General features: G+C 47.1%; 1 protein-coding gene across 1 annotated transcript in view; it reads left to right on the top strand.

Moving 5' to 3' along the window:
- Positions 1–7133: 7133 nt before the first annotated feature.
- Positions 7134–14151, top strand: part of TCERG1L (transcription elongation regulator 1 like) — a gene marked incomplete at both ends in the record, with an annotated part of 202101 nt that continues 195083 nt past the window's right edge. The window contains 3 exons of the mRNA XM_079713647.1: positions 7134–7463; positions 9504–9650; positions 10406–10586. Coding sequence (XP_079569773.1) covers positions 7134–7463; positions 9504–9650; positions 10406–10586 — 658 coding nt within the window. The remainder of the gene's footprint in view (positions 7464–9503; positions 9651–10405; positions 10587–14151) is intronic.

Here is a 14151-nt window from a genome sequence, read left to right as displayed (position 1 = left end):
TGGAGGCCCAGGGATGTCAGGGACTTGGCCAGCAGGTGCTGGGGGCAGGAGGGACAGAATCCTTATGAACAGCCTGATGGGGCTTGGAGGCTGGGCCGTGGGGTCTCTGCCCCCAACCACTTACAGACATCCTACGGAATGGCTTGCGTGCAGGGAAAAGGCTGCCCCTTTGCTGAGCCATCCTGCCCTGTCTGATCTCCTGGTCACTCTGGGAAGCTCATAGAACAGGTTGTTGAGCAGCAAGATGGCCCAGCTGTCCTTCCACCAGCGTCCCCATGAAAACCTCACTCCTGGGGCCCCCCCGGTTCCATGTGTGCACCTCTACTTTACTACTTAGCTCCTTAAATAATCAAAACTTTTGCCCTGTGTACTTCTGAACATAGAAAAAGGTCAGAAGTTGGATGCCCCAGAGATTGGTCCCAAAGCAAGTCTATTTCAATATATTTATTAATGAGTTGGAGAAAAGGTTAAGTGGCAGAATGTGCTGAATGCACAGAATTATTTAAGTTAACAGTTCAGGGAAGAAAAAACACAGACTATCTTCTGTGAAATTGTATTTCTTTCTTACCCTAAGAATATTTTATCAAGGTGAAAACTATTAAGACAGTCAGCGGTGCAGAGAGCACTTTAGGCATCTCCATCTTTTCTTCTGTTGCGATATAACTCACCGTTGAGGTTAGAGAATTTGGATTTGAAGGATTATGATCGCGGGGCTCAGAGCTGTCACCGCTCAGGAGAGCATGCTGCTGGTGAAATCAAAGACTTGTAGAGAACGGCTGCCCAGCTGTACCCTGCCAACATGAAGGGAAGTGTGTGAACACGTATGAGGTCAAGGATGGACGACGTGTCACCCTGGCCTGAGCACAACCACCCGCTGGTGACTGGTCTGCTGAAGGACCCCACTTCCACCCTTGTCAGCGTCTGAGTGCCGGCTCACACCACGGGTTGGATCCAGACATGGACGGCCACCTTGCCAAGCGAGCCTGCATGGCAGGCCTGGCATCCTGGTGGCCTGGATGCTGCTCACAGGCAGGGGAGGGGTGCTGTGATCCTCAGCATTCCGGTCAGCTCTGCTACTGGCGACGGTGAGGACCATCCTCTCCCCAGGAATCTCATTCTTCTGGTGCCTCTAAAGAAATGTGTTCTGGACTATGTCATGAATTCAGGCCCTGTACTTTGGAGTCGATGCTAATTTGAACCCGGTTGGAACTGCAAAGTGTAGCCTTGTACAGAGGAGGCTGATTCACCTGAGAAGGCAGAGGGGTCCTCTCAGGGCGCTAATTGCTGAAGCATCTCACCTGCTCGAGTCGGCACGGTGGGGCTTCCCCGACCTCCTGTTCCCTCGTGCTCCCGGGTTCGCCTCCTAACAGTAAGACTGTGTTAAAAACGCACTTGATAATCTACATTCTTTCCCAGTTCGGACCAAGCTGCTTCTCCTCCCGAATTATTTCCAATTAGTAGGGCTGTTGTAACATGTCTCCCAGTTGTGGCCCCTCTTAACGTGTCAGCGTGTGGCCTGGCCACGGTATAATTAAGCAGAGTGACAGCCAAGTGTGTCCTTCACAGGGACTCGGAGGGTGGGAATTCCCGCCCCCTTCTCCGCTCCAGTTAAGACATCCAGGGAACGAGCGCTTTATGTGGGACAGACTGGAGCAGGGTTAACACACCGGCTTCATCTGGTGTGAGATCAGCATGCTTTGACAAAATAAGATAAAACTATACACAAGCACAAATGTGTGTGTCCAAATAGGTAGGAAGTCTGGGTGTTTTCTGACTGGCAAAAGCCCTACTTAGCACACATCATGATGGCTTTCTAGCTGTCTGGTCAGGCTCTGTAGAGAAAACGCAAACGATTTCATGTCTCCAGACCCCACAAATCATGCCACCGGATGTGTGTGCTGAGAATAAGGCCGATGAGTCGTGTGGCTCGTGAGAATGCGTGGACCAAAGGTCGTCCTGTCCCTCCCTGTCTAAGTGCCCGTAAGTCATGTTCTGATAAGACGAAAGGCCTCCGTCCCCTCCCCCAGCAGCTGGGATCACCAGAGGGCCCAGGGAAAGGAAAGGGCACAGGAAGGGACCAGGAGCAGAAAGAATGGGCTAGAGGTGGGGTGACCTCAGAGGGGGTGCTGGGCCAGGCCCTCTCCCACCATTGGCTCTCTGGACCCGGGGCACCTAGGATAAGCAGGGCCACTGCTCTCTGTGGTCACCTGTTTGGTGTTGTCACCATCTCCCAGACTCTAAGCTTCATGGGGGACATCTGCCTTCCTCACCATCCTTCTCCAGAGCCCAGGCTGTCTTGGTGTGGGTCCCAGGAAGCTGTCTTTCTGAGTGGACACATTCCTGTGCCTGGCTGGACCCCAGTCCCTCTCCTGGCTGGGCGCCCTTATGCAGGACACAACCTGCAAAGCCCTGGCTGGGTTATTGTCTATTGGATGGGACGTGGTCAGACAGCTGGCCTGTCTTTGCACCCACTGGGGGCTCGGTAATGATCCCAGGCTGGGGTTTCAATCCAGCATGAAGAGTCTTCTGGTCACTGGACACTCAGCTGTTGTGGAGAAGGGAGGGGGGAGCACGCGGTTCCTGCCACCCAGGGCCTCCATGAGCCGACCCGAGGTCAGCGTGGACCCTGGGACGTGCTCCACGGAGGGCGGCGGGGCCGGACGCAGGGAGGGGGCCTCTGCGCTGTCCTGAGCATCCCTCAATAACTGCCCGGGGTGTCTGGTTTCCAAGGTCTTCACTGTGCCCGACACGGCGTCTACGCGCTCCAGTGTTTGAGACATTCTACCTATGACTTAGCTCGATGGATGGTGGGAAGTTAGGTGGGTGGACGGGTGGCTCTTTATAGCTATGAAATGGACAGACTGCTGAGTAGGGTGCGCTGCTGTCCCACGTGGGCTACTGCTTCCCACTCAGGGCAGCCTCACCTCCACTCCTACACGTCCTCCGTGAGCTTTCTGCTTTGCTGTTGATAACGGGGTTCCTCTAGGTATTTTCAGCAATGTGGGGAACCGCTCATGCTATGATGCTGAGTGAAAAATAAGGTTTAAAACTATTTATTATAAAATGCAATTTAATATAAAATGTAATATGATAACATGCTATAATGTATGCTATACATATATTACCATATGTAATATATATACAATATACATTATCATGCTATAGAGAGAGAGATGAGAAGAAAACAATGCTATGGAGGGGAGGTCAACAAAAGGTTCATATTCCTTTTCCCTGAGTGGGTTTGATTCATGATGCTTTTCTATACTTTCCAGATATTCTGCAATACCACATTTATAATAAAAACAGTAATAATACCCTTTAACAAACGAGCACACTCCTGCCGGTCCAGGGTGGTTTCATGCTACCACCCGCCTCGGTTCCCCTCCGTGTTTCCTAGAAAGCTTCACTCCCCATGACGGGGACCCCCTGACGGCCTCTCCTCTCCCGCTCCGTGCTCGGCTGGGGTGACCCCATCCACATCTCCGATCTCAGCCACCACCGCGGAAGGCTACCCCTCTCCATTCTTGTGCTAATTCCAGTTCCGTGTCTTCATCCAAGACTTTGCTCCTGACTCCAGGCAACCGTGACACGGACGGATCTTTCCAGGTGTCCCTCGGAGACTGCCAAGTCGTCCTGTCCGGAGCAACCTCTCCTCTCTGCGGCTCATCCCCAAAGGCTCCTCATCTCTGGGAAGGGATGCTCAGCTGCAGACTCCCGAGTTTGGCAGAACTTTGGAAATCACTCTTACGCCCGCTCCATGTCAGCCCACCCCGAGTCAGGTATCAAATCACCAATTCCTCCTCCGGAAGATGCCAGTCTCCCGAGGCGGTGGCTCGCTTTCGTGGCTTTCATCCAGGGTCTCATCATAGCACAGTTGGCGAGTCTTCAGCAGGGAGGGACCCAGTCGGATCAGCGTTGGTTTTGGAAAGATGTTCTGGCAGTGTGAGCTGGTGGGCGGGACAGGGCCGCTGCTGAGGCATCATCTCAGTTCTCCACCCCACACGTCCCCACTCCCGCCTGCCCCACTGCTCTGGGGATTATTTTAACTCGGCAGGCCTGGAGAAGGCATCTTCATGCTTCTCTCTCTCTTTCTTTTGAGGTGGGAGTTTCTCTTATATTTTACTTAGAAAAAGAGTAAAAAAAAAAACTTGAAAAAAATCCTTCTACGAGCTGCAAAATCTTACTTCATCCATCTCCCCCTAACACCCAACATTCTTTTTTCCAAAAAGGTGATAAACAATTCAGAATTCATTAGCATATGAGGATAATTCACACTTTTCTTGTGCTGTGCATCTCGTCTTTCTTCAGTCTGTCACAGATTAGCTGGAAATTTCTGCTGGTTTTGTCTGAATAATACAGACAGACTTAAGGCTGTTTTTATTGGTTAGGAGAACTTGAGACTAGATTGTGTATAAAACCCATTACAAGGAGAATTTGTCACTGATTTTTATAGGGAGATAAAGGGCCTGAGTTCATGGGGTGCTAGTCCAGGGCTGACCCCCTGGGGGCACTGATAGGTAAGCACACCTGCCCACCAGCGGCACAGGTCTACCTGGCATGGAGCCTCCGCACACAGATGGGAGATCCCCTGATTTCTGGTCCTCATGGAGAACAAGTCTTCCTGCTTTAAAAGAGTCCTCTTAAATACCCATTGGAAAGAGAGTACCCATAGGAAAGGGGGCTTCTCCTATCCACGGGGGTGTCTGGTTGTTCCTGGGTTGAGTGGGGTGTGTGGGGAAAACCTTGAGATGAATGTGATTAAAACAAGAGCCAGAAATAGGGGATAAGTCCATCTCCTGGTTCCCCTGTCATATCCATTAATTAATCAGTGAAAATCGCTCTGCATCTCTGTTGTCCTCTGCTGTGTTCCCAGAATTCAGAGCACAGCATGGTAGGGAAAGGGGTTCAAAACGCTGTAATAAATGAATACAGTCAAGCCCATGGCAGGAAGCAGCAAAGGAGTTTGGGCTACTTTGAGGTTCTTTGAATGAACATACTTGTAATTTCCCAGCTCTTGTTCAGAGCCGATCAGCTGCCCAAGGCATCCTGTGCTCAGGGCACCGGAAGGCCCAGGGAGGGAATAAATATAACCAGTTGACAAAAGCATACTTTAGCAGAACCACTTCAAGGACTGGGCTGTGTGGGAACGGGTGAGACTCCCCCAAAGCACCTGCTGAAGCACCCCCAGATCAGGGCTAAACCCTGTTGCCTGAGAGTGTGGGTTCTGTGCACACTGCACTTGCTTTTGCTGAGAGCAGCATGCAAGCCGGGCACTGCCAGCCTCCAAACAATGGAGAAGGGAGGAATAACTCCCATTCAAACAGGACCCTTTAAGGGGTCCACCTTAGCCTGCCCAAAGACACCTGCCCCAATTCCTTAGTCTAGCTGCAGCCACCAAGATCAAGACACATATCACGAGCGTGTGCACATGCAAATATATGCGCATGAATTAAGGGCTTAAGCTGAATAGTAACAGTCTTCTAATCTGCAGAGCTTTCTGACTGTAGGTGAGAAAAAACAAAATCTTGCCAGGACTTTTGCATCAAAGAGAGCGATAAACTTGCTAATTGAAAAATGGTTTGCCTGGAGGAAAACACGGAGATGCCAGCTATGTAAATTAGCATATGCCAGGATCTAAAAGAAATCATGCCAGGCCAGGAGGAAATAAGCAAATTAGAAGAATGAGGAAACAATCCTAGAAGCAAACTGAAAGCGCTCTGCTGCTTTAGTTTATCTCAGGAGGGAGGTCGATGGATCAGTCCAGAGGTGAGAAGAGCCCGTGTTTGGAGAGTCCCGGTGTGTCTGTGGTGTACCTGGGTGGGTGCATGCTCTCCTGCCCAGGTCAGGGTGGGCTTTTCATACAAGCTCTTAAAAGCATGCTTCATAATACCTTCCTTCTGCTTTAGGCGGCAGGAAGGCCCTTCACCAAATGCTCCTAAGAAACACTGTGCTTGCGCTGTTGACTGCGGTGGGGTTTCTCCGGCGTAGCGACCTAAGCAGTTCATTAGCACGTGGAAGTCTCCAACCAGCTCTCGGCGACGAACGGCCCAGAGCTGGGCGGGGTCTCAGAGCCCCGGCATCACAAGGAGATACCGCGCGGGACCGGGGTCTGCGGCAGGAGGGAGGTCAGCCGGGGCGCGCGCCGCCTGGCGGCGACTGAGTGTGAGCCGCGCGGAACCAGGCTCTGCTGTGCGGGCCGAGCGAGGGTCCTCGCAGGAGGGGTGGTCCTTGGCCTCAGGCAGCCCAGGTTGCACTGCAGAGGCCGCGTGCGGTGGGTAAAGGAGGAGCACAATTCTGGGCCCGGTAGAATCCAGGACCAGTTCACAGTGGGCAATCCCAGCGACAACCGTTTGTCCCGTGCAAAGGCCCGGAGGCGACCCGCCTGGAGTGTGTGGCGCCTGAACTAGTGGGGCGTGGGGTAGGGGCCGCCGGGGCAGAGGACCCGCTGGGGTCTTAGGAAAGTGTTTGGCAGATTTTCCAGGGAGAGAAATCAACCCGTCCCCAGTGGCGATCGGTGCCCGCTGGGCGTCGGGGGCTGCAGGCAGCATCCCCTGGGGACCCTCCGCCCTCGACCCAGGTTAAGCCAGGCAGAGAGAGGCCCGCGCGCGGTCCCCGACGGCGCCCCCAGCACCGCCCGGCGGCTGGACGTGCCTGGCTCAGGCGCCGCCACTTTGGCCTCGGCTCGCTGCTGCTGGTGGACCCCGTCTCCCGGCCTGGCCGGGTGCGCCTTCCCCGGCGTGCGCTCCGTCCGCGAGAGCCGGCGGCCTCCAGCGGCCGAACCTGAGCTCCGGGCGCAATCCGCGGGAGCCCGGCCAGGCGCGCCCTCTGCGCCCCGCGCCTCCGCCTGCTCCCCGCCCCCTCCCCCGCCGCCGCGGGGGTCCCGGGGTGAGTGCTGGCCGGAGCCCGGAACCCGGGGAAGCTGCGAGCCGGGGCCGGGCCTGGGGGGCGGCGGCGGCGCGGGCGGCAGCGCTAGCAGAGGAGGAGGGGCTCCCGGCGCGGGGCAGGGGCGGAGCGTGCGGCCGCGCAGCGGGACCAAGTGAGTTCGCTCCGGAGCCCGCGCCGCCGCCGGCCCGTGCCTCTGGCGCCCGCCGCCCCCGCCGCGCCCGCAGCCGCCGCCCGCGCGGGGATGTAGGATGCTGGTGGGCGCCAGGCTCCAGCGGCGGCGGCGGCAGCTGCAGCAGCCGCAGCAGCCTCGGCGGCGGCAGCCTCTCCTCTGGCCGATGAACGCAGACCCGCCGCCGCCGCCGCCGCCGCCCTGGGTTTGGATGGTCCCCGGCTCGGCCGGGCTGCTCCGGCTGGGCGCCGGGGTCGCGCCCCCGCCAGCGCTGCTTGCCTCGGCCCAGCCCTCTGCCGCCCCGCTGCTCCCGGGGCTGCCCGGCTGGCTGCCGTTGCTGCCGCTGCCCTCTGCGCCAGAACACGCCGCCGCCGCAGCTGTGCACCACTACCCCTTGCTCAACGGGCAGGTAATGTGTCCCCCGGCTCCCGGCCCAGGGTTCGGGGTCGCCGGCTTCCCCCCTGGCCCCTGGGCGCGGCCCTCGCCCCGCTCCGGCGGCTCCGGCCCTGAGGCTTGCGCTCTTTTCTCCCGCGGTGGTCCTCGGCTCCCCAGCCCATCACGGCGCAGCCTGGCAGCCATGCATCGGCAACAAAGTTCATGCTTCGACGTCTCGTTCTGCCTCTCGGCAGTTTTTGCAGTATGTCTTCCCGGTTTCTCAGCCGAGCAGTTTGGAGACCCGCACCCCAAGCCCAGAGTTGGGACCGCCTTGGCCACAACTTTCGCCCGGGCTGGGGTCGTTGTCCAGAGCGCGGTGCTTAAGTATCGCCTCCGGAACCCGGCGTTGCAGCTGCGAACTGTGGCCGACTTACCGAATAGAAGTTAATACTTTTACAGTCTCTGCCAGGCTTGGAAAGCAAGCTGGGAATCAATAGCTGTTTCTGATTCTGATCTAGTTCTTTTGTTTTTTGTTTTTTGTTTTTTTTCATTTGAAAATAGACTCAGGACAATGCTTAAGAAAATTCAAACCAATGGAAGCCTGCAGGGAAATCCTGCCTTTAATAGTGAGACGTGCTACCGGTGATTTCCACTCCCACCCTAGGTCTGCCTTAGTCCACCAAATTACCTAGTGTCATATTGCACTTTGGAAGAGTTTGGCGTTTAAAACCTGGAATTAAAAAGAAAAAGTGACTGTGCCTTTGATTAATGGTGTAACAGAGCAAGGGAAGCTGGTTTTGGCAAGATCCATTGTTTGCTATCTAACTAGGCAGATGCATTTAAATCAGAGAATAACATGTATTTTATTCCAATGACTGTCCTAATTAGCATATTCAAATGAGTGGATGTTAGAATACACCACATAATTAATTTAATTCCAGTATTATATTGTGAGCTTTTCTAAAAGATGTTGTTAACTCTTCCTAAACTGGTCTTTACACGTAATGATACATCACATACGTGGTACTGGATATGGTATTTTGATGTGTGATGCAGTTCACGTTGGGTTTTTTTTTGAATAAGCGTTGGTAGCTTTTTTGATATTTCGAAGGGGTTGTCATATGCCAGTGCTACCACTAGAGGTATGTGGTGTCAAGGAACTACATTTTTTTTTTTTTTTTTCTGTATAGAAAATGCTTTTTTTTTTCTTGTGTAAATTTAAAACGAAAAATCTCCCCCAAACTTAGTATTAAGCTTTAAAATATTTTGTGCTGCCATATTTTCTGTTAAATAACTATTTAAACCAGAAGAACGTTTTCACATAACAGGAAATTCAAAAATGCTTTTATGATTTTAAAACAAACGCGTATTGAAGTATTCCATACCATTGAACAATGATCTTATTCTCCACTGATAAAGATTCAGTTAATTTAATTAGAGAGACTGTCTCCTAAATTGTCTGCCCCCTTTCAACGTTTGCTATTTTATTCTGTGCATTGGGATCTTCAGTTATGTGATAAGCTCATTTATGTTTTCTTTGCCTTGGAATCTATTTGCATTTGCGAACCTTGGGAAACTTTGAATCCTAACCTCTTATTTTGAAAATATTACTTGTGACTGTTTTTAAAATGATAAATATAATTAATATAAAATGTTATATGGAAAAGAATATCATAAAATATAGCTCTCTGCTTGCTTATAAAAAGAATTCAAGAATTATAAAAGGAATACCCAGCATTTCACCTTTCCATTGTGGTTTTTCATATTCTCAGGGCAGAAATCCATTTCTTACCATGTTCTCATGGTTTTGTGCTTAGAAGTTCTTTCTTAATATTACAGAAAACAGTGTTGTAAATGCATTGTGATGATTCAGATATGAAAATTTTTATAAATTTTTAGAATTTTGAATGTTTGTGGGGGTTTTTTGGACTGGGAGAAAGGAGATTTTTCTCATAATCAAATACATGCATTTAAAAATTCCCTTTTAAAGCAGCTATCCCAGCATCTTTTGGTACAAAGTAGAGTTGATTGATATAGGCTAATGAGCACACCCTTCTCTTTTCTTGGGTTTCAGTGGCTGTTTGGTGGTCATTCTCCATCGATTGGACTGTCCCCCTCTTCCACTGTGGAATTGGTGCCCATTTTCCCACATGTCTGCCCATCCTCTCTTCCACTTCCCATTGGGAAAAGTTGGATAGACAAAAGGATACCTAATTGTAAGGTAAAAATGCAGCTAGTCTGATTGGATAAATGGGCTATTAATTTTTAAGTTGTTGGGTATTGCCATAACAGAAATCACTGTGTATTTTTAGTTTCTAACTGCAATAGATCAACCATCTAGGTCTGGAGAGAAGTCTTTTCAGAATAAGAATGGTCTGTTCAAAAGCACCAGTAGATGGGGGTGGTGAGGGATTTTGTTTTAGCTTAAAATATTTGGTTTCCGTAGGATAATATAAAATTCCTACTTCTGAATCAGAATCTACTTTTTGAATTTTTCAGTTTTTAAATCCATCACTATTGTTCAGAATCTAGCCTTAAACCTTATATAGCTCAAGTGTACATTTTAAAAGTAAGTTTTCCTTGGTATTATTGCTTTGAGTGTTCATCTTTCTGATGGTTTATCTTGGCTTTTGAATTCAAATATACTGGCTACACTTTGTTTACCTGAAAACCAACAGAAAGTAGTACAGTGACTTGTTTTACAACACACTGCTTATCTCACTGGGGTGATTCTATATCTGTTAACTGGCTGCTGGGATGAATTAACCAAGTCAATAGCTGAAGACCAGCCCAGGAGACTTAACTCGAAGGTGATTGGTATCAGAGCCCTGTGGATCTTCAGGTTTTAAGATAGTGGCTTTATAGAATCTCCATGCATAGAATCTCCGATAGTCAGTGTAAGACAAGTATTTTACAGTCCTCAGCTTTTATTACGTGCATGGTCTTAAGTGTTATGCTTGCTTTCTCTTTGGACAGATCTTTTTGAATAATTCCTTTGCTCTGGACTCCACATGGATATATCCTGAGGAATCAAGATTGTTCCATGGGCATGAGAAGCCTCAACTGTTGGCAAATCAAGTAGCCGTGTCTCTGTCCAGGCCAGCTCCTGCCTCTAGGCCGCTTCCCACGGTGCTGTTAACACCTCAGCCTATCCCAGGTTGGTGCCCAAATAGCTGTTAAAATGTGTGGTTGTTTTTTGTTTGTTTGCTTGCTGTAGCTACAAATTAGCTTTGGGTATGAAAACTATGTTTGTCACTCTAATGAAACAATTCTTTCAGTAAAATATAATTTCTTTTTTCATGGGCATGATTCCTTTTCCTAATGAAGGAGTTTGGGGTAGATTATTCACTGTGTTTTTGGAGAATGGCATCTGTTTTAAGGTGAGGAGACGGCTGAGGGGATTTGTACAGAATCACGGTTTTCCTGCTCTGTTTGTAGCATTGGACCAAATCTTCTGCTGACAGCTCTTCGTAGGAGCCCTAATTGATCAGGCAACTCATTTAAAACATGTTCCTTATGTGGGGTGAGGTGCATAGCTCCCTGGTCCGCAGGACACGGGCACACGTAAGATTTTTCTACGTGTTGCCTTCACGAATATGGGGTGATACTGGCGATGGTCTATAAATGTGTGCTCTTTGGAAGATGGATTTTGTTCTCTCTTTGGAGTCTAGTGACCTAAAAGAACATTTGTCCTGGAACAGACTCCCATGAAATAATCCCTGGTTGAAAGATGGTATAATAAACCTGTATAGTAACAAGAGAATAAAATCATCTTACGAATTTTTTGATTGATTTTTAAAATCACCTTAATATATGATCATATTAGAAAAGCAAATGTTGCTCATACCCAAATTATCTTGCAACACCTTCCATTATGGAATATTTTATGACTTCAGAATTATATTATCTTCCTTGTAATTTCCTGCCTACCAAGATTGTCCCAATATGTAGCTCTAAAATTTAGTAATAAGGACATGTATCTGTGGATAGTTCAGTGCGGGTTTAGGAGACATATTTATTTTCTTCTCTCTTTTTCTACCTTAATAGTATTATAATTTGCTATGTGTCCTGTTTAGTAATAAGTCAGGAAGAACACTCAACTCTTTGTGTTTTTTTCATAGGCCTTAATGATTCTTGACTGAAACTTGCCTTCTGTGCTTGTAATCATCTATTACTTAGTTGTTAAAATCTGAATAAGCGTCTTACATACGTACACTTATAAACGTTTTACACTAAGATGATCACATATCCTTTTTAATTGAACGATGACAAAAGATGATCAGATAGCATGTAATATATGGTATTCCAAGGCTTTAGACGTCTTTTTCAGTATCTGAAAGGATAATATTTTACTTTCCTAATGCACTGGCAATGCTGTCACCAAAATAATCAGTACATTTAGTTTAAAAAACAGTGAAATTAGTTTAACTGTTCCAACAAAAGCTTTGAGTGACCTTTCCTCCTGTCAGCTCACTCTTTAATATCATGTAGACATTTGCATTATACCTCTGTCCTCTTAGAAAACTCATACTGTGAACATGCTAACTACCAGTTTTGTCGAAGAAGCTTATGGCAAATTATCGTAGCTTTTGTATCACATGGACATTTTTACTTGCCATTGTGCGGCACCTATTTCATACTTAAAGCATATTTGTGTTAATTTTACCTTTTGACTTTTCGACTAAGCCTTTTTAAAGGACAAAAAAAATAATATTTCTTACTAACATGGTCGATCATAGAATAACTGTCCGCCCCATCTAACATTTATCAAATTTCTGCTTTTATTCTTCCTTGGATTTTTTTTTTTTTTCGGACTCATGAACCATAAGAATATAACATGCTTTACTTCTCTTTTGGAGAATAATGTATCTGTGCCCAGAGGTATTTTACTAACAGTCATATATGCATTTGTTCTGAGATGGGGTTTCTGAACTGTTTCATGAAAATTTTGATTTTTTGATACATTTCAGATTCTTAGAAATTACTGTTCTAGAAACATGTATTAAATGACCGTTAGTCCAAAGAACACATTTAGGGTGTTGTTTGTATGTTACTAACTGTTTAACCGAGAACCTGGAAGGCGGAGCAAGTAAAGGTGGAAGGTAGCGTCAGCTCCCAGTCAGTTAAAAGTTAAGATACACTGTTGCAATTTTAATATAATTAATGAGAAAATATAGCCTCATTAAAACATTTTACATGTAAATTTTCAGATATGTTGTTAAAAGTTATTGTTATAATTGCTATTAAGTCTTATATCTTGCTATAAATTGATCAACTTAAATATTATCTTGATTTGCATTATATAAAGTTATGCATTTATAAATATAAATGTTTATATACACTATATTAATATATAATATATGAATATATTATATGATTGAAATTTTAAGTTGATCCATTTGTAAATTGTTATATTTAGAAGCAAATGGCCTTAGAATCTTACATATATTTTATTGATCCCCTTTCAATTAATCAATGAAGCACTATTAGAACTCCAGGAGAACCAGGAGAGTGAGTCAGACTCACCTCATTTTATTTTTTAATTTAATTTAATTTTTTTTTTAGATTTTTTTAACATCTTTATTGGAGTGTAAGTGCTTTACAATGTCGTGTTAATTGCTGCTGTATAACAAAGTGAATCAGCTATATGCATATGTATATCACCATATCCCCTCCCTCTTGTGTCTCCCTCCCACTGTCTCTGTCCTAGCCCTCTAGGTGGTCACAAAGCACCTGAGCTGATCTCCCTGTGCTATGCGGCTGCTTCCCACTAGCTGTCTATTTTATATTTGGTAGTGTATATATGTCAATGCCACTCTCTCACTTCGTCCCAGCTTACCCTTACCCCTTCCCTTGTCCTCAAGTCCATTCTCTACGTCTGCATTTTTATTCCTGTCCTGCCCCTAGGTTCATCAGAACCATTTTTGGGTTTTTTTAGATTCCATATATATGTGTTAGCATACAGTATTTGTTTTTCTCTTTCTGACTTACTTCACTCTGTATGACAGACTCTAGGTCCATCCACCTCACTACAAATAGCTCAATTTCATCTGTTTTTATGGCTGAGTAATATTCCATTGTATATATGTGCCACATCTTCTTTATCCCTTCATCTGTCGATGGACACTTAGGTTGCTTCCATGTCCTGGCTATTGTAAATAGTGCTGCAAATGAACATTGTGGTACATGACTCTTTTTGAATTATGGTTTTCTCAGGGTATATGCCCAGTAGTGGGATTGCTGGGTCATATAGTAGTTCTATTTTTAGTTTTTTAAGGAACCTCCATAGTGTTCTCCATAGTGGCTGTATCAGCTTACATTCCCACCAACAGTGCAAGAGGGTTCCCTTTTCTCCACACCCTCCCCAGCATTTATTGTTTGTAGATTTTTGGATGATGGCCATTCTGACAGATTCCCCTCATTTTAAACAGGCTCATCACATTTTCCTTTCTTGGATAGATAGTACATTTGTGTAATAATCGTTCTTGACAATAGCATTACGTACCATGAGCTCCAATGATGTGACACTAGAAAGTGGTTTTGTTTCAGTAAGCATGTGGTCTGTTGAACTGAGTTAAAAAGGTGTGATGGGCAGAGACGTCGGGTGGGTGACCTCTGAGGCTCATGTTAATATTACTCCCCTCCTGATCTATGGTTGGTTAAGAAGTAACTGCACTGCAGCAGCGTCTCATATAATATTAGCACAACTTGAACGAATTTGG

The sequence above is a fragment of the Hyperoodon ampullatus genome (genome assembly GCF_949752795.1).
Source record: "Hyperoodon ampullatus genome assembly, chromosome: 1".
NCBI lineage: Eukaryota > Metazoa > Chordata > Mammalia > Artiodactyla > Ziphiidae > Hyperoodon > Hyperoodon ampullatus.
The sequence above is the reverse complement of the archived record's forward strand: the minus strand, read 5'-3'. Positions and strand labels throughout refer to the sequence as shown.